This window comes from Poecilia latipinna, unplaced genomic scaffold (genome assembly GCF_001443285.1).
Source record: "Poecilia latipinna isolate Pla-1442-1.1 unplaced genomic scaffold, P_latipinna-1.0 Scaffold1096, whole genome shotgun sequence".
Lineage (NCBI taxonomy): Eukaryota > Metazoa > Chordata > Actinopteri > Cyprinodontiformes > Poeciliidae > Poecilia > Poecilia latipinna.
This window is the reverse complement of record NW_015113712.1, coordinates 2,790-29,563: the sequence shown is the minus strand read 5'-3', so window position 1 is coordinate 29,563 and position 26,774 is coordinate 2,790. Positions and strand designations below refer to the sequence as shown.

Below are 26,774 nucleotides of genomic sequence, written 5' to 3'. Positions count from 1 at the left end.
GCAGTGGGAGGGACAGAGGAAAAACTTTACTCTCTCAAGAGTGAGAGTTGGCAACCCTGATTCGTTGGCGTAACAAGATTGTGTAGCAAAGGATTTCATGATATTAAAAAAGTAAACTAAAGTCCGTCTTGTGTATCCAAATAAGAAAGTAAGTCATTCTCGACCTGCTCTGATAGTAAAAACAGTTCTCTAAATGCAATTTATTTGTGGGAATACTAAGACTAGCTAAAAACGTTGAAGTCAGTATATGATTTGTACCGTAATTTCCGCACTACGAGCCACTACTTTGAACACTGCGATGTGAGTAATGTACAAGTTTATACCAAAAAGGCTGGAGTGACCAGGAGGACGGCACAAGTTAAAGGACAAATTCACCACCAGATGTAGACTGCCATCAGTCTTTTTTTGTTAAATACTGAGACTGATCAAACTTGAACTGGACGAATCAATACACAGAGTATTTAAAGTTTCAGACTAAGCCTGCTGCAATAAATCAATTAATCGCGTGACAAATTAAAATGTGCTCAGTAATTTCCATTTGCATGACTGTTCATTTTTCTTTCCACCAGACTGGATGACAAAAGTCTTCAGTCTGGTCCATTGGTCTCCACAAGCTCCTTTTTTAAAAGGCAATTCTGTTCACAGAGACTTCATAATTAATTTGATTCATTGTTCATTTAATTCTTTAAATGTCTTCCAGTTCCAGTGTTAAATGTTCGTTAGAAATTAAAGTTTATTGATCTTTGACAGGCGCACTTGCATTATTATATCCATTACTTTTGTACCACTTGAAAATGGTCTCGAAACAACAATATTATCATTTATCCCAATACCATTTGGGATAATGTATCGTCCAGCAGATTCTGTTGTTGTGACTGGCCTATTTCAAGCTGATCAAACCTTTTTCCAATGAGAACATAAAGAGCATCTTCAACAATAATTCGGGCATTAGAACCACTTCAGATTTAGACAAACATAATAAAAACACTAAATGAACTTCTGATGTTATGCAGCAAGTCTTGGTTGATCAGAAAAAGGTCAAGCCACGTGAAAACTTTCTATTTTATAGAAAAAAACTGGAATTAAACGTGTGGTTTCTGTTTTTGTAGCACAGCTCTTGTATATAAGTTTTGCTCCTGCCTGCGTCAAGCAACCCACACACTCCCTCCACAGCGAACCACGGGGCTTTCCGCGTGAGCCGGATCCCTTTCTAGGCCACGAGGAGCCGAGTGGACGGCGAGGCGTGGCAAAGTGACATTGAAATCCTCAGAGGTTGTGAGATAAGGGCCACTCGGTTCCTGCAGTGGCACGGGATGGAGGGGGAGTGTTACAGCGAGCCGACCCATATTCACGTACAAACATACACAAGTGACTCAAAAGTTGGGACGAATGTAGCTCGATCAGAAACTGTCGGTACCGGTGATAAGTAAGAATCGATAAATGGTGAACACTTATCCTCTTTGAACGTAGGCTGACGAAAATACAGAATCTCGACACTTTCTCACTCATCTCACACATGTCGGCTCACTTTCAGAGGGCTGACCCATATTCACGTGTGTGCCTTCACACATGCACTCTCACACAGCACCCAGTGTCGAAATACACCAGGAGCTATGCTGGCACCCCTAACTGGGACACAATGAAGCGGGCCTCCGGACGGCCCTCGTTTCAGGAGGCTCACAATGTGCTGGAGTGCGTCCAGCACAGTTGGCTCCGAGACGCGAGAAAACCTCCAGACACATTAAACTTCTCTTACATTTTCCGTTCTGCGTTTAATTGCGTATCAAGAAGGGTCAGCCTAATTATACAGAGGGTGCAGCTGCTGAGTTTGGCATGGGCTGGCTTTCAGTACGACAAGGTCTGAAAATGTTTCAAACCAACTTAAAAGGGCATTATAATGTAAAAGTCGACTTCCTTGACCTTTACATCATGTTGTAATGTTATTCCCTCATCAAAAACATGCCAGGAGTGTCGCTTTGGTTCTCTCATGCATGTTTGAGAAATCTTTTAATCTCCATGGCAACCATTCGGCTGTCCAAAACGCCTGGTTGGACCTAGCCCCACCTTCGAGACGGACCTACAGTTTCCATGCGTCCACCTCTCCCCTTGACTCCACCCACTCAGCTCCTTCAGACTAGCCAGCAGCAATTAGCAACCACCAGGTGGAGCTGAGCATCAGCTGAGCTCATTAAACGAGCTGCTTCTCAGTGCAACGCTGGTAAAAACATTGAAGGGTTAATAGAGGCTGTGATTACTTCCTGTAGGCGGAGCTTCAGAAAGAGCAGGAGTTTCTTAAAGACACAGAGGCCCAATTTCAAGGTGTTTAATTACAAAGTCAAATTTATTTTAAGTCATATTTGATTCATACAGCATTTTTATAACAACTGAAGTTACCATAGTTACTTGATCGTGCTGTAAAATGACACTATATACCTGGAAAACACATAATACTGCCGTTTAAGAATGTCTGTCAGACCGTTCCTACTGTTTAAACTCTTTTTAGTCAGATGTCAGAAATGCCAACATAGTTTTCTCCAGATGTTCAAACTGGTTCACCTGGCCAATCGACACACAAATTCTATTTCATGTAAAGATGCATTATTATAAAAAAATTGTTGCAATTTAATCAATGAAAAGCAGAAAAATGCCAAATATTTGGCCTAATAAGCACAAGAGAACAACAAAGATTGATAAGAATTTTATCAAACAAATGATTTAAACTTAAAGATACCATCATAACAGATAAAATATGTACAGTATTATTTTACTAGAACTTTGTGGACCTTCTTTATGAAAATGATTAGCTGTACTCGACTGCTTCAATCTGTACAAAGAGCGACTTTCAGACGACATTTAATCGCCACTTGTAGACACCCAATAATACTGAAGTTGGAGCTGGAATAAAGCAGCGTTTCAAAAGCAGAAACCCTGGAGAGTTTGGGCAAAGTCTTATAAAAGCCAAGCGCCATCATAAAGCCGAGGATCCCCATGGCGGAGCTAAATCACAGGTTGCATTAAAGCTCGGCCTTATCTCTCCTTGTCTGAATCTACTTTACATTTAAGTCGCAAAGCCAATCAGAGACCAGTTCCTTAGAAAAGCCAGATTTATTTTCTCCTACATGCTAATCAGACGGATAAAAGCTTAAAACATGATAACTGATTGTCCTGGAAACGTCGTCGTTGCACCCGTAAGGCACTGTGCTTTACAGAAATACAGCAGTGAATTCAGAAATGGAGACCAAAAATAAAGAGACCTAAAGTGTGTTGAAAAAACGCCGCCTGGCTTTGAGTCTCTTCCGCTTTATGTATCCGTTCCCTACAGGGTTAAAGGGAAAGCAGCTCAAACCGTTTTCCTGTGTGAAGCACTGATTGATGTGAGCACAGTCAACAAAAACCTCTAATCTTTGAAACCTCAGAGGACTTTCTGTGACATTCTCTGGCTTTTTTTTTCTTTAAAGAAAAGCAATAACAATGGAAAATTAAAATACACATCTGAAGATGATTGGAAATATATTAAAAAAACAAACTAATTATCTGAACACAGTTGTCCATCCTTAAAGGTCTACACATGGGTAGCTGCCAGTAGACATGACAGGCTGACATTTGTTGATTAGCTGCTGAATGGAGCAACAGCGTGAATGCAGATTCGTTAAAGGGGTAGCACACGGACAAGAGCAGTCAGCTTGATTTACGTCTAAAGAATCTGCATTTTCATTGACAGGGGAGTTCAGCTATAAGTACAGAAAAACTAGAAGACACTTTTTCAGCTCTAAGCCTTAAAAACAAGAGTTTCACTCATCAATCTGGCTTCAACTGAGTCAACTTTAGTCTCTTTGTCATTTCGTTGCATGTTGTCTGCTTGAAGAACCCTACAGTCACTCTACATATCGAGTCTACAAATTATTATTTTACTGTCATTTGAAGACAAGAGTAGTAGCAAAATAAGGCTTTTACATCCCCATCGTCCACATTTAAAACTGTAGGATACTTAGTTTTGTCATCAAATATATTTTTCTGGACATGTTGAAAAATTCCACCACCCCCATAAGCGCCACAGCTCTTATTCAAAATGGCAGCATGTTTGACACAATAGAAAACAGTGTGACAGCAGCTTTACACCTCTTAGCAAAACCTTTAGTTTTTGACCAATGTGATATTTCTGAGTTTTCAGGTGTTTTGCTTGACAAACAGAAACAGAGCTATTTTTGTTCCTCTGCCGGATGACATGTTGTCTTGGATCAGATATTTTCTCTGAATCTTTCACCAGAGATTGACGGCTTTAAGGCTCCTGACTTCAAACAGTCATGACGTCCTTTCAGAGCCGAGCTCTGTTTAGTTTTAGCTAAATGGATCAAAATCAATTTGATGAAACGTCAACTTTCTTGGAGGCAGCAATTTCGATCACACTGGAAAAAACTAAATGTAGAAGGATTCAATGTTGTTGCTTTAAAAGTTGATGCAGATTTTCCAGTATTTTTAGTCAACCTGAATATTGTCTGTATGTCTTCTGCTGTATATCTTCGCTACTTTCTGCTATTGACCTCCTTCAACTTCTTTTAAATCTGATTATTACATTATTAGACGAGTAGAAGCTAGCTTATGCATGCAGCGGTTAGCATGGAGCAGAGAAACAGCATTGCATGGTTCATTATTGTTCTGATTTTTGCATTTTTCTTTGCAACAAGACCATTAAAATGATCTTCTTAGTGACTTTAAACACCTTTTTCTGTTGATGTTAGCAGATTTATCCCTACAATAGATTTGCAGCCAACTTGTCAATATGCTCTTCTTCCAATTTCTTCCTCCATCAAGCTGTACTTCTGCGGTGTCTTCATGCGCCCAGCTACAAGCTGTCCCCTAACGAGGACAGTGTTATCAGCGTTAAAACAGATAACGTGTGGGCTTCATCCTTTCCCGCTCGCGTCAAGGTCGTTGAGAATTTGTGATCAGTTAAAATATGTCGCATATCTGATGCGTTCGCGCACTACTAAACCGCTAATCACATCAGTGAAGCCTTCCTGCGCGATGGAATTGCGGGGAGCGCTAAGCCGAGCGGCATCTATGAATAAAAACGGCGCGGGAAGCGGCGAGCTGCGCTCACCGTCGCCAAAAAGCTGCAGGATGGCCAGGTCCACGTGTCTCTTCCACCCAGACTCCTTCTGGATGGCGATGCCGTATCCCGTGGTGGCGAAGATGTAGCCGCTGCCAATAGTCACCAGCTTGCAGCCCTCGTCTCTGCCAGCCATGTAGTTCAGGACGGCGGCGTCATAAATGAAGGCATCCAGTTTGCTGAGGGAAAGAGGGGAAAGAGACGGAGAGAACGGCAGGGAGAGAGACAGATAGGTTGCAATTAATTAGCACTTAGAAGTCAGACGGCTGCAGCTACAACACTCCAATTAACCTGCTAAATAGCACTAAGCCGCCGATAAGAGTAATAGACTTTCACTTGCTTTTGCCAGTGGCTGAGGCTGGCATGCAGGCTGGCAAAAACGAACACACGGTGAAAACTGGAGAGGTGGGAGTGAAGGTATTATTAAGGTCATATTCCAGTCCTATTCATGTTTAAACACAGTAACAAAGGAAAGGATTTTTTTGTCATTTCTACTGTTTGGCAATGAGCTTCTTGTTTCTTTCGCAAGAGCAAGTTGAGAGTTCACAAAAAAAAACGAAGACATGTTAATTCAGGCGAGGTGTTGAAAAAAGATCTTTTAAAAACGCATCAAATGCTGGTTTTCAACGCCATTCGGTAATTAATATTTCCATTGGATCGTTACACTGCAAGTACAGCCTGCCCTCATCTAGTTCACTTTTCTTCTGTCCTGTATATTCTTATATTTTACTGTGGTAAAAAAAATGCTGCTCTCTCTCTAAAATGCTTTTTTTTTTTAAAGATCCAGATTGGTGTAAGAGTGCCGTAATTTATCAAAACGTTTTCTTCCATCTCTTCTGGAACTACATACTAATATCTGGACCCTTTGACCCTGGATTAAATTCCTGTAACATCCAAGTAAAAATAAGCAGGTATAGACACAAATGTATCAACAGCTTTGATGACAAAAAGTCTTTAGCTTCAAAAATCTTTGTCACACTTGTGTTTCGATGGAGCGTAAAATCATTTAAATAGCGCTCCAGAATCAATGTATTTTGCGGCAATGACCCATAATCATACATAATCTCATAATATGCAGATGTTCAACTGATGTCAAGCATTTGACATCAGCATGTCAAATGCTTGAAGTGGCTCCAACAGCACGGCAGTCCGACTTACTTCCTCTTCAACATAATTCATCTAATAATCGCTTTACCGCTCCAGAGCAGTCATAGACTTTGTGTAAGGTGTTAAACTTTCAACTTTATGTTTCACTAAAATATATATATATATATATATATATATATATATATATATATATATATATATATATATATATATATAATTTTTTTTTTAGAAATATGGGTTTTGAACACAGCTAGATACACCAAAATATGTGGGAAGTTAAGAAACAGCATGGCGACAACCTCAAACTTTCACAAGGACAGTTCCCTCCAGGAAATTATTCAGCAACTTTCCCTCTAAAAAAAAAAGAAAGATTTATCAAAAGTCTCTCAGCTTACGCAATTCAATTGAACTTCAAATGAATATTGAACAAAAACTTTTGGGAGAACCGGACTGATCTCTGCCAGAACAGAGCTTTTTAATCTGGTTGTAAACATGTGTAAACCATGTCGAGATCTTTACCCGGCCTTCAGACTCTGCAGAGCTTCGTTGACGTTCCTCTGATGGAACGCGGTCATGTAGGTGTGCATCTCTGGATAGTTGTTCCTGATGTTTCTCTCCGTGCTCCCGTTCGGCACCGTGCCAAACCGGAATGGAGGAGAGAAGTCATTGGGACTCTGGAACTAATTACAGGAAAAGAAATGGAAAAAATCTTCACAGCTTTTTTTTTTAAGGTGATACAACAGGACCGCTCTAGGTTAGAAACATTCAGCCTTACCTTCTTGTCAGAGAGACCCGTGACTTGATCCACATATTCTTCTTGGATCATGAAAGCAGCCAGGTTGGCAGTGTACGAGGCCAGGAAAATGACAGCGAAGAAGGCCCACACTGACACCATGATTTTACTGGTGGTGCCTTTGGGGTTCTGGACCGGCACAGAGTTGTTGAAGACGAGACCCCAAAGCAGCCAGATGGCCTTACCGATGGTGAAAGACGGGCCGTGAGGCTCTGAAAGAAACAGGCCAGGTGTGTTAAAAAAAATGAAACATTTTGATAACTTTCTGAACCAGTGACTTACAAAATAATTTACAGTCATTTTCGTTTTCATTTTGCTATGTTACAATTTAAAAATGAATGTTTTTTTGGGGAGTAGAGGGGAATTAAAATGATCGATCAACAAGGACACACTAGACTGTGGGACATTTTATTTTTATATCTGTTGTAACTCACATTATGCAGCAAAGTCTTTACTATGATTCACATAAATAAACTCCAGTACAAACATTTGCATTCAGAAAGTTTTAAAAAGACTCCACCTGAATGATCGAAGATTAAAAGTGATATTTGTGGAAGGAAACCGTACGATTTTGATCACCTTCCAGCAGAATGACGAGCAGAGAGCGACAGCAAAAGATTTAAATCCATGCCAATTCATGAGTTAGAATGGCCTAGCTAAAGTTCAGACCGTAATCTAAATGAAAATGTGTCGAAACCTGAAAACTATAGTTGGGGTTACAGGTGGACTTTTAAAGTATTGTTTGTCGGGCTAAATTTTTTATCGTGATAAGATTGTGATTTATACCTGACGCAATAAAATCCAATTAATCATGTTTAAAAAAACATGATTGTACATCGATAAATATCAATAAATTTAAAAATATGATTAAATCCAGTAATTTTGAGTATTTTAGTGATACAAAACACACTTCTTTATGTGACTGGTGTCCTAAAGAAGCGCATTACAAGTGGGAATGTTTCTAAGAGCAATATTTGTGTCACAACCAAACAATTATCTTAAAAAATAAAACGTTTTTATTGTCACTTATCATTATCACAACATACTACCACAAAATATGGTGATAGAACTTTTAAGTCCATATCGCCGACCTCTAGTTCAGGTTCCTCCAGTTTGATTTTGTGAAGAACGGTCAAAATGTGGAAAACTGACTTGAGAAGACTGGCACCTGCACTTTTTAGTATTTATTTGAAAACAAAAACAAAACCGCGTGTTACTTCGCTTCCACTTCAGACTTTGTGTTTTGTCACATAAAATCCAATAAATCCATCAGACTTTGTAGCTGCACAATGACAAACAGGGAAAAGACGCTTTGTCATCGCTTCACTTCATTCATACAAGTAACTTAGACACAAATCACACCTCAGTGAAATTGTTCAGTTTGTCTGTGAGCTGCTGTTATGCTGCAATAAGCGATCGCGACGTTTTTTTTTTTATTTTTTATTTTGTTTTCTTAATGTTTGTGTGGGAGTGTGTGAGCAGGAAAGAGTGAGTGTGCGAGTGTGTGGGGGTGTGTATTTTGTTGCAAAGTGTTTTTCTGTTTTTTTATGTTCTTGGACAAACTGACTTCATGTGGTGCCAAACGTTCCTCTGTTAAGTCTGCCAGCCGGAGAGCTGCCTGAACGCAGCCAGCAAAGTCTTTACAACTCGCCGATGGACTCATTGATACATTATTGCGTCAGGTGCTTTGACAGCAAACTTCGATCTGCACCCTTCATGACACCAAACTCCCACGACGCAACAACAACAACAAAACAAACACCAGGAGTCCTACGAAAGAGAACAGAGCTGTGGGGAGAAGTTCATCTTCTCCACCAGATGATGAAGGATGAGAGGGATAAAAAAAAGATAACCACTGTCTATATATAGACACATCAGAGATAGACTAGAGGGAGATTGATTTTCCTCTTCTTTTTTTTTTTGTCTCTCATCTGTACAGATGGTAAGATCTAAGACGAAACTAGCCTCATGGTGTCATGTTCTGTTTTTTTGGGAGGAAATATGGAAATTTATGCAAATGGCCGGTCCAGTGTGAGGGGAAGCAGCGGCAGAGTTCTGCTGAAACCTGTGTTTAGATCCAGCTCCATATGATGAAAAGAGAGCAGAGAGGTGAGGAGGAGGAGGAGGAGGAGGAAGAGGAGTACGAGGAGATAGGAATAAAGGCATTGGGTCAGTGAGAACGGCTGGTTTGCGTGCGGGGGCAGTGTGTTTCTGTGCCTGTCAGTCTTTGTGCGAGGCTAACACACACACACACACACACGCACACACCCACACACACACACGCACACACACTCCCACACACACACACAGTTTGCGTTTGTGTTGTTGCAGAGAAGAGGAACATCGTCTCCGAAGCATCTGTACTATCGCTGGGAGAAAATGGCTAGTTGGAGCATTACTCATGTAAGCCTCTTTGTTTAATGGACCAACGTACCGACTGTCATTTTCTCTACATTCACTCCAAATTTCTGTTTTTTTTTTTTGTTTTTGTTTTTTTAACTATTTTCATCTCGAATTAAATGTTAGCATGTTTGTTTGTTTTTTAGGAAACTTGCAAAAACTCAGAAAGGACTGGGAAACCAAACAGTCAATCTCTGCAGAGGCCTAAAATCTGCATTCTCTAAGTTCACACTTCTGATTCAGTTACAGCTGCAGGTCATTTGAGGTACGTCTCTGCCAGTCTTATACATCTAGATAATACTTTATCCTCTTTTCTTCTTCATGCTCAGTCTGAGTGAACAGGGAACGTCAATTTTAACGTATTATCACAGATTTCTCAATTGGATTACGTCTAGACCAGAGGTCTGTACGCTCCACCATCCAAAGAGACTATTTTTACCTTCTCTCCTGCTAAATACATTTTGCCTGGAGCCACAAAGTCTATACAACCCTTTTGAATGAGGCAAGCTTATTAAGTTTTTAAAATACCAATTACTAGGGCTGAATAGCATTCTCAAAACTGATATGTGTTAATTCAGGAGAATATAATGAAAACGATGTGATGGAAGTAACAGTGTTAATGTCTTTCTAGTAATCAGGGGTGAAGGGGAATTTATCTAAAATAAATAGCAAGGAAGAGGAAAAGAGGGAAGTAGGTCAGTTACGCTAACTTGACTTTGACAACTGTAACATGCAGATGTGCTGCAGAATTTGGCATGTTTTGTTTCAGTAAAAAAAAAAAAAAACTGGCCTTCACACCAACTCTAACAGATCATCAGTAGAGCAGATGTTTCAATTAGCTAATCAACCACTGGTGTGGTAGCTATTAGCTATTAGCAGCGGTAGCGATCACTTCTTAATAATTGCAACATAAACATCAATGTTCTGCTCGTTGTGTGGGAAATGTTTGCGTTTTTTGGTGTTGGATCCTGATGCTTTAGTGGCGTTGTCAGTTGCTATGGTAGCGAGTCTGTGCGTTGCGTAGCAAACACAGAGAGCGAGAATGTGAGTGGTTGTTGTTCTGTTATTTTCCCCTTTGCTGTACTGCACTACATGAATAACACCTACATCTCCAGGTTTAATTTAGTTGACAAACTTGTTCTAACGCGACAATGCGGCTACGGATGGGAGGTAAAAGAATCGTCTTTTTGCCCTCCTGCGCTGTGTGTGTGTGTGCAAAATGTCCGGATGTAAACAAAAACAAGCAACGTGTCTGTAGAAATCATTTGGCCATGTGTAATTCCATTTAGTTTGCATTATTCAATGTTATTTGAAATATCTATATGCATTTTTTTTTCTCCTGTTAGGTTAGTGCTCTTGGGGACCCCCTGGTGGTGTGGAGGCCCTAAGCAGCCGCTTAACTTGCATATATGCCTTGGGCCGGCTATGGTTAAGTGTGTGCGTGTGTGTGTGTGTGTGTGTGTGTGTGTGTGGTGAGTTGGGAACTCTCACCTCTGCCATCAGCCAGACAGCGGTTGTAGCCCACAGGGCTGATGTACTCGAACACGAACACAGCCACCGCTGACACCAGCAGCAGCATCACGAACATCATCACCCACACATCTGCACTAAAGGGCTCTGAAAGGGTGCAGAGGACGAGGAAGACGAACGAGGAAGACGAGGGATTGATAAAAGAAGGAAGCACGGTTGGAAAGAGATGCAGCAGAAAGAATATTTCAGAAAGGAGTCGTAAGGAGGCGGGAGGTGGTGAAGAAAGGAGGAACATGAGGAGGGAGGAAGAGTTTCCCTTGAGCAAGGGCAGCAGAGAGAAAGAGAAAATGAAGCAAGAGAGACAGAGATATGCAAATGCAGGATGTCATATTGAAAAGAGGAAGGGAGCGTCAGAGAAATTGAGTAGGAGTGGGAAACATAAGAGGGCAAAGAGAAAGAGAAAAAAATAAGCAGTTAGCTGAATTATCATGCAGCTCAGAACACCTTGTCAGGGAAAGTTTACTGAAACTTATTTTAATGCATTTCCACCTGCTAAATCACTTTTAATTCCTTCAATTCATGAAGGAGGAGAAGTAAACAAAAACACTTAGATCTAACTAAAACAGCTGCTAAACTCACTCAAGAGGACAACGTCTAATTAAAAGAGCCTTTTGTTCTGAATGAACCAAAGAGGGGTCCGAAGACTTTCACAGAAATAACAGAACCAAACGAGCCAGATGGGCCACTCAGAACCAAACATGGAGGAAACGCATTCAGCTTCTACCCACCACAAATCTGGAACAAACTTCCAGAAAACTGCAAAGCAGCTGAAACACTGAGTTCCTTTAAAACCGGGCTAAAGGTCCACCTGTGTAGAGCGGCACTTGAACCGTAATAAATGAAAAATTGACCAGCATATTGGATGAGTATTGATGATTTTGAAGATGGCATTTGACAAAATTAAATTTTTGCTTCTGGTTTCTTAAACTGGTGACTGTATCATGTTTTTATGACTTTTTATTTTGACATTTTTTGATGTACAGGACTTTGTACTTCCTTGTTGCTGAAATGTACCATACAAATAAACTTCATTGATTGATTGATTGATTGACAGTGACCTAGTTCATGCCTGAGTTGTGGGTTTATTACAATGTAATATAACATATGAGGGAAAAATCAAATTGCAACATCAATGTGTGAAACATAATCATGGCAATCGCATCCTTGAACGTAATACTTGGTATGTTATATTTATATGCATTCATGTCAGTAATATATCTGGCCAGTTATATTGACTCTCACAGAGACATTATGATGATGCAAAAGAATAAAAGGAACGAGAAAAACTTTGGTAATTTGCAACACACATTGTCATTTTAGTATTTAATAACATAATGATTTTAACTTCTCCTATAATGGTGTAGCAAGAGCAGATAAGCGTCATGATTATCTTATCTTTAAAAGAGACTTTTCCAAATTTCCAACAATCAGAACACGGCTGAATTATGGCGAATTTGGTAAGTTCATAGACTGTAAAGAGGGTAATATGGATATAAACTATCAAACGTAAGTGTTAACTATTAGATAATGTAGAGAAGCAAAGATCTGCTGTGTATTCATCAGCTACCACACCTCACTAAGTGACTGAATACATTTTTAATATTATTTCCAGGAAGCCAGGTAGGATAGTCAAATGAATCTCATCTAACTTAAACAAAGCATCTAAAATTGCTGCCCAGCAAGTACAAAGTCCTGCCAGTTGCATTCTGGGATAAAGAAAGTTGCTGTTATATTTACTTTTGCACATCGGTAACAACCTTTCCATATCCTGCATCTATTTTGAGCATCGGTTGCACATCCTGGTTGTCGATGGCCAGTGCACTGCGTGTTTCTGATGTGTCCATCAACCAATCGAGCCTTTTCAAATGGTGTAATTACTTCCTCAGCATGTCATCGAGCTCTGCATACGCCTGGTAATGAACCACTTATTTGATTCAGGTGGATTGAGCCAGGAAAACACGAAACAATCAGGACACCAGGCCTGGAGGGTCGACACCGGAGACCCCTGCTCTAGATTTACGCGATGACTGGAGGGGTTTTATTCGTCTTTTAAAGATGGCGGCTGATCATTGCTACTCACCTAGAAATGCGGAGGGTGAAACGGTGCCGTTACTGCGGGAGACCATGACGCTAATTCCGGTTTCGATGAAGGGAACAGAAAAATCTATGACCTCTGACCTCTCCTCGTTGATGGTTAGGGATCCGACGGCCATGTGGGCATTTTTTAGCACAACCTGGGAAAGAGAAAGAAAACGTCCGTTGCTTAAGCAAACAGTGGAAATGAATCCACTACCAGAGCAGTATTAAGTCAAGAAAGTGCAGTAAATAAAAGAAAAATAAATTCTGCAGGGACTCTTAAGAGTCCCTGACGGGAAGTGATCTTCACGTGTTAGACTGGCCTAGTCAAAGTCTCAACTGGAGTCTGATCAACAATCTGTTGAACAAAATATTAGGGAAACCTTCTAACCTCAAAGAGTTGGAGCTTGTTGCCAGAGATAAACTGTCAAAACACCAATGGACTGCTGTAATACCAGTAAGATTTTTCAATTGATTATTGACAAATGGTGTAAGTAATTTTTCGTCATGCCATGAAAACGCAAAATGTAATAAAAACTGATTTTTTTTAGAGCTCTATTGCAATTAACCCTACTGTGTTTACAGAGTCTTTATAAACATGATTTGTGAAACCTTAATTATATTTGTAGAAACACAAAGTGGGGATTTTTCTTTTTTCAAACAGCTGTGCTAAAAGTCTCATGAATTCAGGGTTGTGTGTTGTGTTGTGTCGTGTGGTTAGCTGATTGTATAGTTTCACCACTACTAATTAATTATCCAAGAAAGGCAAACGCAAGGCTGGAGATGTTACTGTTTGAATGTTTGTGCACTCAAAAGCCAGTCGGTTGATGTCGCTCGTCAAAGATAGACGAGCCTGGTTACCTTTGCCTTTTTTTCCCCTTTGCGTGTCTCTTTGTACAATGACTTGTGTTAGGATGTTCTAGCATCATGGCTTTATGGTGGGACGAAGCTACAGTTACAGTCTTTGAAAGCAGATGGTCGGCATATTTGAGGCCCGAGCCCAGCAGGACTTCACAAACACAATCTCTTGCCATTAACACACATTGGACGGGTTCATCTGAACAGACTGGGGAACTTCAACCTATGGTAGTTCTTCCAGTTAACCAAACTGATACATTTTCATCACCATTGATGGGGAAATCAATGCCTGTCGTTTATTTTATGTGTGACACTTTACATCCATTCTGAGGAGTTTGTTTCCACAATGCCGGCTTGATTTTTCAAAGTTTGTGTGAGTAGGACATCACCGACTTGTTTGCGTTGCCTCATAAATCATCAGAGAGGAGCTTCTCTTTGCTGTTTTATGATGAAACCATGTTGTAAATGTGGTTGCAGATCGTTTTCTTTCCCCCCCAACATGAACTTGCATTAGGCCAATAGGTGATGAAATCACTGTGTTAGATGTCATAACCTGTTGAAATGAAGACTATAGTAAGTAACGGCATACTTCAGCAGGGGAAAAAAGTTATTAATACACGGAAAGTGAGGCCTAAAACTGGAGACGCTGGAGACAAAGATGCAGCATGGCGTGTAGCGACAGGAGGCAAAACTACTTTCCTCGCAGCGCTCCGGAGTGGACACTCGTGATGCTCACCAGGCCACAGAAAGAGGGAGAAAGACAGAAGGAGAGAGAAGAAAGTGGGTTACCACAGTGGGTCATGGCTGCTGGAAATAGCCGGTTCAGTGCCTCTCGCTACCTGCCTAACTCCCTTCAGTTCTCCTGCACAGGTGGTATATTTAGACCCAAATTTCATAGCCTTAAAGCATTTGGGTAAAGTGGGACGAGATTGTCTCCCTGAGTTAATAAGGTGTGTGTGTGAGACTGTGTGAGTCAAAGCTCTGCTGTGCGCTTCAACGCCGTGCATTTCCGTGTGAGTCATAAAGGGAAAAAGAGAAAGAGACGTGAGCGAAGCTTTGTTCGTCTACCTGTGAAGTGGACCTTTTCAGGCAGGGGAAAATGTGACAAGTCTGCCTTGCAGATTATCTGCCATTCCGCTGTTTGTGTGCGTTTGTAAGTTTTCAGTCATATTTATTCAGAGAGTATGCAAGTACGGATCTAAATGCGCATCGGAACCTGCGCGCGTGCGCCTGTATGCGCAAATATCTCCCTGGGGAGGCGAACGAGTGGATCCAGCAGTGTGCTCACTTCCCCTCTCACCATTCGCTCTCTCCATCTCCCTCCTACGACTTGTTCTCTCCGTGTTATGAAAGTGACCCATGTGGGTGTTATTGAGAATGATTGAGCGAGGATCTGCGTGCGTTTGTGTGTCTCAGTTTGTGTGCGCGTGTTGACCAGTGTCTTCTGCGACTCTCAGCGAGGCGAAATTCAAAGTGTATTGTCTCTAATATTATGGGTTTGGAGCACGAGTCGGTGCAGCTCATGAAAACAGATTCTGGCCACAACAAAGTCAGGAAAAGGTGTGGGGCCTCTCAAAGCATTTGATGATTTTCTCTTTTTTTTTTTTATTTGTTTCTCATCTTTTGAAATCTGACGAGAGGTAAAAGCATCGAGAGATCTGCTCAGCATCTCTGTCAGTCTGTAATTCAGCCCATTGACAGTTTGACACATCCTCTTGTTTTGGGAGCGTTGGAAGAGAAGGTAGACAGAAATATGTTGTCAACAACACCATAAAACATATTTATTAATAACAGATCTGAAAGTCTCTACCCAGAGATTCAGAGATTCTTAGAAAGCATGTCATGAAGGAATTTATTGTCGAATTTCCCTAAACTGTAATGTGTCAAAATTAGACAATAAAGATAAAGTATATTATAATAATATTCCACAAATGTTTCTTAGCAATATGAAGAAAAAAAACACAAACACTACATCATTTTTGTAGGCATTAACAAGAATGTGGGAACGCTCTGGCTGGATACGACTCCACTTTTCTTGGCAGTTTATATGAAAAGGTTTAAGATCTGGACCATTTCAGAATCACGATCTAAAGCAGCTTTATTCGTTCCAAAACCTGCTTTGTTTTTCAGCCATCAGACTCAAACTGTCTAAAGCCTTGGCTCAGTCCACCTTTATTTTAATCATAATCGCTATGTGGCTGCAGGTTCTGGGTTGTTTTGGTCCATTTTAGTTGCAAGGTGAGTATATAATTGCTTTACTTTTGTACACGGATGGTCCACATATGTACTGAATTAAAAGAACATGGCATCTATGTGACGTGTCTGTAAATGAAAGGACTGAACCAAAAAAATTTGGTACAGCCTTTTCTGTGGTATATATTGTAACACGTATGTAGCTAGCTACATCTATAGCTACATAGCTAGTTAGATAGTTATCTACATACACAGCTACTCAGCTAGCTACATAGCTAGCTTATTGAAATGGTAACTAGCTAGGTACACTAATAGGTAGATAAATAGATAACAGAGAGAGAGAAATTCCTCTTGAGTCTTCTTTAATCTTTTATAAATGTTTTTGTTTGTGTGCGTGTATGTGTCCGTGAGTTAGAGAGGTTCTTGAACGCAGCTCTTTGTCTTCCTAATGACCGCTCCTCTGTGGGACAGGACGCATTACCTTTTAGTCTGGCTGACAGGGTTTATTTCAGGTGACCACATTTACAGCTCGGTACCCACTAAAGACGCTGGCAGGATGACAATAATGGCTCTACGTGAGACATTAAATGGGTTGGTTTTAATGCAAATTGAATAGAAATAGTCCTAATCGGGTGGGGGTAGACGCATGATGTCCGTGACTTGTGAAGGTCTTTCGTGTAAACGTTCAGACATTGAGCCACTCAGCATGTTTCCAACGGATGACCTTTAGGGTACAATCGATTGGCTTACCGCTTCCCTCATTAACAAAACGCCAAGATCAGTCAACAGAAACACAGCTGGCACCTCCAGACTTACAGACAGTAACCTTGACATGGAACCAATGGTTATTAGAAATGTTGTCAACACAAAAGCGATTGGTTTTGGCAGACTGAAAACAAGATGATGAAAAACACGTCACAGGTAGTTTGGCAAGGGCCAAGGTTTTTGATCTAAAAACCCCAAAATCTGAATGGAACTATGAACGTAGCTATAACATTTTAAATAAGAAATAGACTCTGTTCAGGTAGTTAATGAAGTAGCTTATTTTCCTCTTTAATTCCTAAAGAGTAAGTGAAGTTAATCCAGTACTGTCAAGTAGTGGAGACTGAAACATTTTTAAAGACAGAAAGGTCACTTTAACACTTGCCAGCAGAATAAAAGTACAATTCTTCTATACGTTCTCCACCTGACAAGTGACATTTAAAGACCTTTTTTTAAATACTTGGCAGGAATAAACTTTGAATTGGACTGGAAAATGATTCACATACTGGGCATAGAGGTTTGGTATTAGGTCAATTACAGATCAAAATATATAGAGATTAATTTAGTCTTGACAGAAACCCAACCAAACATAGAGCAATAGCTTAAATATAAATTTAAAGGAGAGTTGCAGAAATGCATTAAATCAAGGGCACTAATGGAAAACAGCTAAAGTTTGGACTCAAATGACGACTACATTCCCCCCCCCACTTTGTATCATTTGTTGTTTTTGCAATTATTTACTGACTAAAATTGACTTCAGATCTCTGTGTACCGAAGGCTGTTTGGTAATGGAGCATTTTCCGTGCTGACCTCAAACATTTCATAGCTCTCCTCCTGTCTTCACTTGACACAGAGCCAAACACAGCACAGCAGCACAAACTCTGACCGCACAGGTTCTCACAACGCCATAAAACCTCAGTAACGTTATTAACAGTGTCACAAACTGTGAATTAGGTGCAATCTTCATTCACAAGTTTCGCACGACAAATGATAAATGACATGGCGGTACGGTTTCCAGGGATACGACAGACTTGAATTTGTTGACCTGTGAAATCAGTTGGATCTGTGCTGTTTAAACACTGGAAGTGGAAAGCCAGAGCAACAACAAGCAGAGTAAACAGAAATAAGCGACGGGGAGGGGGGTCATAAAACTTATAGACTGTTCCCCTCACCTCTCCCACCATGCCGTTCCAGGTCCCGTTGATCTTTTTGCCATGCTTCCCGTTCGTGACCAGGTACAGGTCGTACGTAAACTTGACCGACTTGGCGATCTTCTTCAGGATGTCGATGCAGAAGCCCTTACAGCAACGCTTGATGTAGATCCCCGCCTCCTTGGTCTGATTGCTGCATAAACAGAGAGATAAACAGTGTTTAATCCCAAAACATGCATCTGTCTGAATTGGTGATTTCACTCATGAATGCTGTTTTGCGTTTCTGGCTTTGTCGTTCTCTCACTGTCGAAGTGTGAAATTATTCTACCTCCGGTGCTGTAAAGCAACCGGGAGAAACCTCTATAATTGACTCGGCTGCCAGTTTTTGTGTTTTTTGTTATTTGTTGTGGATGCCGCTTTTGCTACGGTCAGTTTCAGCTACTGTGACAGATGGGCTGAAGAAGAAGAAGGAAAAAAAAAACAAAAAAAAAAAAAATGCAACAATCCATAGCAACATGTGTGAAGATAAATACGTCACGCTTTGTTAATCTCGACTCTGTTAAACATGATTTGGTCCATGTTGGATCACAGACTCACAGCGTTTTGATCTGCTTTCTGCAGGGGACGGTATTCCTCATGCAGGTCCCACTCAGCGGGTCCACGTCTTCCACGATGACGAACGGGGCCTCTTCCAGCGTCACGATGGACAGATGGTCGTCCTCCCTGGTCGCCGCCCCTCCGTAGAGCTCGTAGCGAGGCCACACGTGGTACTTCATGGACAAGGAGCCGTTCTCCCATTTACCCACCTGCAGAGACGTGCAAAAAACAAACTCAACAGTGTTTCACCTTCAAGACATCTGTTTTTCTCACATGGAGTGCCATCCACAGGCATTCATGCGCCTTAAAGGGGAAGTATTATGTATACTCCAGGCACATTGTGCTATTTTGTAGCACATTTAACTGACTACGATACTTTCAGTTATTATAAAATTACTACATACATCAAACATAGCTTAAAAAAATTTTTTGACTTTGCAATTTAGCACTTTGAAACTGTCTCTTTAAGAAGCTCCTGCTTTATCTGAACCGCCGCCTTCAGGAAGTCCTATCAGCAACTTTCCTCTATTAACCCTTTAACAAAGTGTTTACCACCGTTTCACTGAGAAGTAGCTCATATGATGACCTCAGTAGACTCTGAGAAAAGGCAGTGTTTGGTTACATCGTTCTTTTTCTGTGCCCAGAATGGTTGCCACGGGAGATTAAAGGATTTCTCAAACATGCATGAACAATTTGTCACTTTTTAGGTGATATTTGAGTGGCTAATAAGAGTACTGGAGTGTGCTTAATGCTGTTAAAGTAAAAGAAATGAAAACAAATACAAGAAAAGGCTTTTAAAAGATTTAATTTAGTCAAAAACCCATGCATTGTTTTCAGTTACGCTCTGCTTTATGTTGTTCCTGTAACGATTGTGGCTCTGCTCAGATGAAATGAAACATTTATTCTTTTATTATTGTTGTTTTATTTTTTTCTTTAGTGTTTTTTTCCCCCCACCGGCTCCGCTGTGGACGATTGTCCTTATAAGCATTCAACGCCTCACCTGGCAGGAATCAAAGTTAAAAATGAAATCAGATCGCATTTCACACTACAGTAGCTTCAGTCCATAAAAAAATAACGGCTGCTCTGGAGCTACAAACAGTTCTGAGGCATATCATCAAAGAGGAATATGGAGTATGTATGCCTTACAGCAAAAACATCTTCACCCAGTTGGGATTTTAAAGCCTCATGTTGAGCGTCCTGCATTTTATTGCAGGTGGGCCATCTGCCCGTGTAATACACAGGTTATATTGGGTGAAAAGAATCTAAAGAATGATACTTCATCCTTACTGAAAGTTGGCAAAAAGAGACGAGAAAACACAACTTTTTTCGGTTTCTTAACCCGGCAGCTTAGACAAACAATGTGGTGCATCTGGTTGCCTCGCAGTGTCGGGTCAGATTCTCCTGCTGAATAATTGACACGATTGACCAAATGGAACAATGGACCGTATCTGATTCAAGCGGGCGAAGTGAAGAGGCCAAATCAATGAAAAGGAGACAAAGATGGCGGGTTAAGCCGGGGAAATAATAACCGGATCATCACAACGGTGAGAAACGGAACAAAAGGAAGGAAGAAAACGAAGATAATGAAAAGTAAAAAAAATATATATATAAGTAACTCAAAGACAATGAAGTAAATGTGTCCACAGAACCCAAAGGCATTCAAGTTGCAAATGCAATTCTGAAAATTATTGTGCGGAAGCGCGGGTGCATGTCAAAAATTAGAATATCATCAAAAAGTTAATTCTGTTCAGTCATTCGATTAAAGAAGTGAAACTCGTATTTTGCAAAGATTCATTACACACCCATTAACTTACACAATAACCCACAAAGGAAAGATTTTAATGCAAAAATGCCTGCATTAAAATCTGAGTGCAACATGTCTAGTATAAGTCGCTTTAACAGTGACCTTCAGGTAATCAGCACTATTGGGTTTGGTGTCTCTCATCTCGGTCCTGACAGGACTTGATGGATTCTGTGTGGGGTTCGGGTCCGACCATTTTGTTAACCCATCAGTCACGGTGATGGCGTGGCCATTAAAGCAGGCGTTGGTGTCTTTGTGGGTATGGGCAGATGCCAAGTCCTGCTGGAAAATTTATTCAGCATCACCATTAAGCTTGTCAGCAGAGAGAAACACGAGTCCTTTGGATTATGGACCAAATGAATCGCAGCAAAGCAACACCAGCAGATGACAAGGCTGCTGATATCGTCACTGGGCGAGTTTACATTGATCATAAAATTATGCAAATTGAAAGTACAAAAAGAAATTTGCTTAACGGAAACGAGCCAACTTGGAAAAAACCCTCAAGTTTTACGCTAAAACGTTGTTGCGCTAGATTGTGGTGATTTTTCAGTTATTTCAAAAAAGATTTTGTAAAAATTTTGTAAAACTGCAATAAAAAATACGTTTTTTGCATCACATGAGTCACATGGTCAACAATAGGATGTTACTACTGGTGAAAACGACAAAGAAGATGACAGGAAGTAGTAGAAGGATGATCATTTGTTTCTGTTTTTTCTGACAAAGTGTAGCTGAGCACTCACAGCACTGCACAATTCATAAAAAGTTCATAAAACTCTTCTGTAAAATCATTGGCTACAATTTCCCCAAATCGCTGCAACGGTCAAATCAGACACCGACGTCCTCTCTGATTGGCTGATGGATGATAAGCGACTGAGTTATGAATAAATGTCATGTAACTGTTTACATCTGTCGCTGCCATGATTTTTAATGACTTATCATGTGAAGAAGCTTATTTGGGATTTTAGTTTCATTCCTTATTTAATGGAAACACCACAAGTGTGTTATTTCAATAAAAATACAGACAAGGATTTCAAAGGAAACAGGTATGCGCCGTGGAAACTTCACACTGGACGTCAAGCAACTTTTTCCAATGCACTTTTTACTTCCTCTCGACTCAATACCTACATTGTCATCTGAAAACTATAACAAACCAACTTTTAAATGACAAATTCATCGAGCTGCTCCTGTCATTGAGTGATTGCGCTCGCATCCAAACGTGTTGCGTAAATGCGTTGTTTAAATATGGAGAGGAGAAGAGAGGAGCAGGAGAGGGAGGGGCGGGACTGGGACTGGTGGTAGAGAATGAGTCCAAGGTTAACCAGAAGGACGAGGCTGATACAGAGGGTCAGGCAGAATTTAGATCACAACAACAACAACAAAAAAACAGGAAGATTTAAAGAAAACAAGCTATAAAGACAGATATTTTTGCTGAATCTGATGTAAAAGAGGGCGGTAAGAGAGTTAACATGGAACTCATTCAAGTGCAAAATGCTGGATCTTGAGTAGAAGAGTGTCCAGCTGTACGTCTGGAGGGCCCTCCAGCCTCTGGAGCTCTACTCCACCGAACAAGCATCACCAATTAGTCAATTTCCCCCCGATGCCACTCTGGGGAAAAAAAAAAAAAAATCCTACCTGGACGTGCCAGTCTCCTTTCATCAAGGGGAACAGAGGGGGATTGAAGTAGAAACGGATCAGACAATTCGCCACAGCTTAATTGTAAGAGCTGGGAACTGTGGTCAAGTGTGTAAAGTCCAGTTTGCACACTCATTAAATATGGAAATGTGTTCAAACACATCGCTCTCCTGGGGGGGAGGATACAACACAAATCTGGCAACACGGCCTGGAAAGGATGAGGCCGAGGCTGTGTATCCCCGGAGCACAACGCAGCTCCTTTTTTTTCTGTCTGGAGCGAAATGGTGAGAGAAACGAGAGGAGAAAGACGGGAGGGACGGGAAGCGGACGTTACCGCACCACTTTGAAGAGGCGGGGGGGTGAGAGCCGAGAAAATTTGGAAATCAAGTTGGGAATTAAACATGAGCGATAAAGTGGGGAGGTTGAGGTGGAGGAGAAAGAAGAGGAAGACCAGAGGGGAACGACTCACCTTGTTCTCTGATCAGAGGACAGAATATAGATTAGAGAGGCAGAAGACGGAGAGATGTACGGAGAATAGAAAGCAGTGGGGGAGAGAGGGAGAGAGAGAGGTGAGGGAGTCAGACGGCGCAGGATCATCTCGAACACAGATGCGTGCTGACTCGGCAGGTGGCGGCCAGCGACAGGCTCATTTTGGGTGGCTGAATTATCGATGCCATATGCACACCGCTGGCTTCTCCGCTCTGCCAAACTCCATCGCTTTTTATTCTGTTTATTATCATATCATAAAACGGATTTTTAAAGCCGGGTTTTGTTCAAAACAAGCTGAATTAGCGCGCAAAGTTTACCTGAAGTTTTTTTTCTTCCCTTTACTGCTAATAGTATCCCACTTCTTCAGTTCAAAGGCCTCCATGCTTATGAACAATAGGTGCTCTGTTTAGTCCGCTTCCTCCTGTATCTATAGCTGCTGCTGTGCTAAAGTGGGGGTAGGGGGGGGGAGGGTTATCTATAATAGCTGGAGAGGCGGGCGGTGCACTCCGGACGGACTGCCAGTCAATCACAGGGTCGACTTGAAAAGACAGGCAATTATCGGCAGGCACATCCACACCTACGGGAATTCTGAAGTCAGCAATTAAGCCTAACCTGCGAGTCTTTGTGCTGTGGGAGGAAAATGGAGTCTGCAGAGATAACCCACGCACACTCGGGGAAATTATGCACGCTTCACACAGAAGTACCACACAGCGAGCCTGCAGGTTCTAACCCCGAGGATGCAGAACATATGTTGTGGAGCTGAGGCTCAGAGTCTCCATGAATGGACTGAAGTTCAGCAGACAGGGATGTTGTTGTTTTTCATGCTCATAAAAAGATTTCGAGTCGACATTCCAGACTTTTTCCAAGTGTTTGTGAAGCGCATCCAAAAGATCAGGTGCTGTCCAAAGAAACGGAGCTTCGCTGTAACATCTAATCTGATTGGATACGCAGATGTACAACTACTATATCTGTGTAGTTTATGTCAAAGTTTACAGTTTCACATTTAACCTTTTCATGTCATGTTAGACCCATTTAGTTTTTTTTCTATATTTTTTTTTATAGATTTGATAAAGCAACACAAGGTAGTTCACAATCATAAAGTGTAAAGATAAATGATGCAACACTATCAGATTTTACAAAGAAAAATCTAAAGAGCATGTTGGAGATTTATTTTCAGATCTATCTTTCATAATGCAGTCCTACCCATCATGACTCATCAATTTTCAAGTATTGATACTGATTTTGAACCAGATTCTGGTCAATTCTTTTTTATTTTATTTTTTTCAAAATAAATTTCAGAAATGTATGTTGTGGATTTGTAATCCACCATCTTTTCCACCAGGAGACACTCGGTGCAACCAATCGCCTTCAGAAGTCATTTAGTTCACTGCAGAAACATGAGCTGTGTGATGAGTGAGAGGAATGAACCAACCGTAGAGAGAAAACATTAAAACGTTTACCAGAGGGCAATGCCATGGTAACACACGGTGGTTGTGGCATCATGCTGTGGGTAAGCTTTTCTTCAGCACTGGTTAGAGTCATAAGTAGTTCAAATAGAGGCATATTTGTGTGTTAGGATGGCCCAGTCAAAGTCCAAACCTAAATCCACTTAAGGATCTGCATTGAAACTTAAAGTTAAAGTTCAAACTTATCAGTATTATAATACAGGAAAATGTACGGGGAGCCAGAAGGGTCAAAAATAAATTCAGCGCTAATTCATTAATTAAATGCACCATGAAATAAATGTTTATATAATTTATTTAATAGACAATTGGTTGCAATGACTGCGACAGACTGGCGACCCGTCGAGGGTATTCCCCACTTCTCACCTGAAACGATTGGATAAAGTCGAATTTGGCTCAAAGAATCAAAGACTAGTGGAGTTCACCAGATCAGTGGTAGAACCGCCCGTAACCCCGCCTCTCAGTTCTGACGGCCAAGTTTTACTGATTAACTTATTTTATAGTGACCCTATGAACAGAAACCATTAAATAATTAAATACATATATGCATTTCCTTATCTGCATTGGCTAGTAAGCTTGGATTTTCACAATTCAATCACATATTAAATTTAAATATTTATTTATTTCATGGTACGTTTAATAATGATAACACATCAAACTAGTATAGAGCTTTTTAGGGCACTCAAAGACAATTAATCAACGGTTTCATGATTTATATGTTTAATTTTGTCCCTTTTGGCCCTCCATAGAATGTTGCTGCTGTAATTGTAGCAACAGCCGACTCTTCAATGTATGAATTAGCACACATTTAACATTTTGTTTTTGTTTTTTTTTAATGTCACAACATCTGGCATTTTCTTAGCACTTCATAACTGAGCTGGTGTATCACTTAAAATACCAATTATAATTTTAACAATAGTATTGACATGACACTGGATATTAGGTAATTGTTTTTCCAAAGTGATTTGAATCATTTCCAGAACTCCTTTCTAAGGGCAAATGTCAGAAAAAAAATTAATAAAAATAAAGTCACCTAAAAGTGACGTGAACAACTGGACTTCACAGGCTGTAGCATACAAAAAGTATTCATGTATTGTTTACATCCCATCTGCATGTCGTTTTTAGTCAACCTGATTCTGCTTCTTCAAAATAAAGTGACACTATTTTATAGTAAAACACAGGTACAGTTGAACTAAACATACCAACCCCATAAACAGCAGCATTAAACTGTTGAATATTTACTTCTAGATCAGCAGTCTCTGCACATCCGAAGTCAGAGGCTTCTGCTGAATTGAATGGTCCAAAGGCACCTTCACCGAGTTGATGATATCTAATCAGAGCAGCGATTCGGAAGCCTAACGCCGTTTAAATGCTTAAACAGTAAAAATCCCACAATAGGTCCGTAGAGAGACGGATACCTAGACCTCCCCCTCAATCCGCCCAATGGGCAAGCCAACAATTAGTTTCAAGTGTAGCTTAAAATAAAAAAAAAAGAAGAAGCATGGAGCAGGTACAGCTTTTCCTCCAGACATTTGAGAACTGAGCTGCAAACAGACAACCAGACGTTGCCACATCTCTCTCCATCTTACCCGGTCCCACTGTCTCTCTTTGTTGAGCAGAATAATGACAAGCTTGGGGTGCATCTGGTACCCATCCTCGCTGAACGACAGATTGCGCCCCTCAAATGTCACATTCATCAGGTACCTGCAGAGAGAAACAAGGAGGAGAGGGACAGAGCATCACTTGCTGAAAAACATTGTTGTCGGCGCCAATTTACATATGTCCTAGATACTTACACATCTATTGCTTTGCAATAGATGTGTAAGTATATCGTGTTGAATGGTGTGGTTGCTTTTAAAAAGCCAGAGTCTTTTTTTTTTTTTGACATCTTATACATCTTTGCTCAAAACCGGAATACTTAGACAATGTCAAACAATATTCTTCTCATTTTTATTTCTCTTTCAATTCCAAAATTCTACAGAATAAACGTGTGTATTTCATGTTCACTGCTCTCTCAGTTAAGCAACATTTCCAATCTGACAGTCAATGACTTCACACAACTGAAACGACTCTTAAAAGTTACCAATCGTCTCCTCAAGGTTACAAAACCCTGGACTCTTTACCACCCTCGTCTCATTTACAAAATCACACACTAATTTATAAAAATAAAAAAACACACACACACACACAAAAAAACAACTTGTTTTTTGATCAAAAGTTTGGGTGCTAAGATGAGGTTGCTTTTCGGCCTCATCAAAAATAGATTTATTTCACAAAACTGCAACGGAAACACTTTTTTTGCATCATGAGTCACATGACCAACAACTGGACATTACTACCACTGAAAACCAGTAGTAGCAGGAAGTAGGCAACAGGAAGTGGTTGGAGGACTATGGAGCGGCTTGGTTTTTAATCACTTATCGCGTGAAAAAAACACATTCATGTGTAATTTTAATCTGCGTTTCTTATTTAATGGAAATACGGCAATTGCAAAACTGATTTTTCAACATTAGCAATGGAAACTCAGCTACTGTCCTCTTTTGCTCTGCCGTGAAAAAGTGCTGCTTGACAGACTTGGCCACCAGGTCAGGACTGCACATGTGCAGAAACAATAATCAGCCACAACCAACCATTTCTGAGTCACTATATTTAGTGACTCAGAAATAAACAAAAAAACTAAATTGGAATCATTGCACCCCCTGTTCTCATACCATAGAGTCAGGCTAATTTACTGCATACAATAATCTAAATACTTGAATAGGTTATGCCAAAGAGGAATTATTCTAGAAATATTATTTTCAAGATGATAATG

The 26,774-nt window shown here is 40.5% G+C and overlaps 1 protein-coding gene across 1 annotated transcript in view; it reads right to left on the bottom strand.

Moving 5' to 3' along the window:
- The window catches only part of LOC106959562 (glutamate receptor ionotropic, NMDA 2B-like), a gene marked incomplete at its 5' end in the record, with an annotated part of 42,576 nt that extends 16,878 nt beyond the window's left edge, over nucleotides 1-25,698 (bottom strand). The window contains 8 exons of the mRNA XM_015052209.1: nucleotides 5,102-5,289; nucleotides 6,737-6,897; nucleotides 6,993-7,222; nucleotides 10,902-11,027; nucleotides 13,021-13,174; nucleotides 18,002-18,173; nucleotides 18,578-18,786; nucleotides 25,552-25,698. Coding sequence (XP_014907695.1) covers nucleotides 5,102-5,289; nucleotides 6,737-6,897; nucleotides 6,993-7,222; nucleotides 10,902-11,027; nucleotides 13,021-13,174; nucleotides 18,002-18,173; nucleotides 18,578-18,786; nucleotides 25,552-25,698 — 1,387 coding nt within the window. The remainder of the gene's footprint in view (nucleotides 1-5,101; nucleotides 5,290-6,736; nucleotides 6,898-6,992; nucleotides 7,223-10,901; nucleotides 11,028-13,020; nucleotides 13,175-18,001; nucleotides 18,174-18,577; nucleotides 18,787-25,551) is intronic.
- Nucleotides 25,699-26,774: the final 1,076 nt, after the last annotated feature.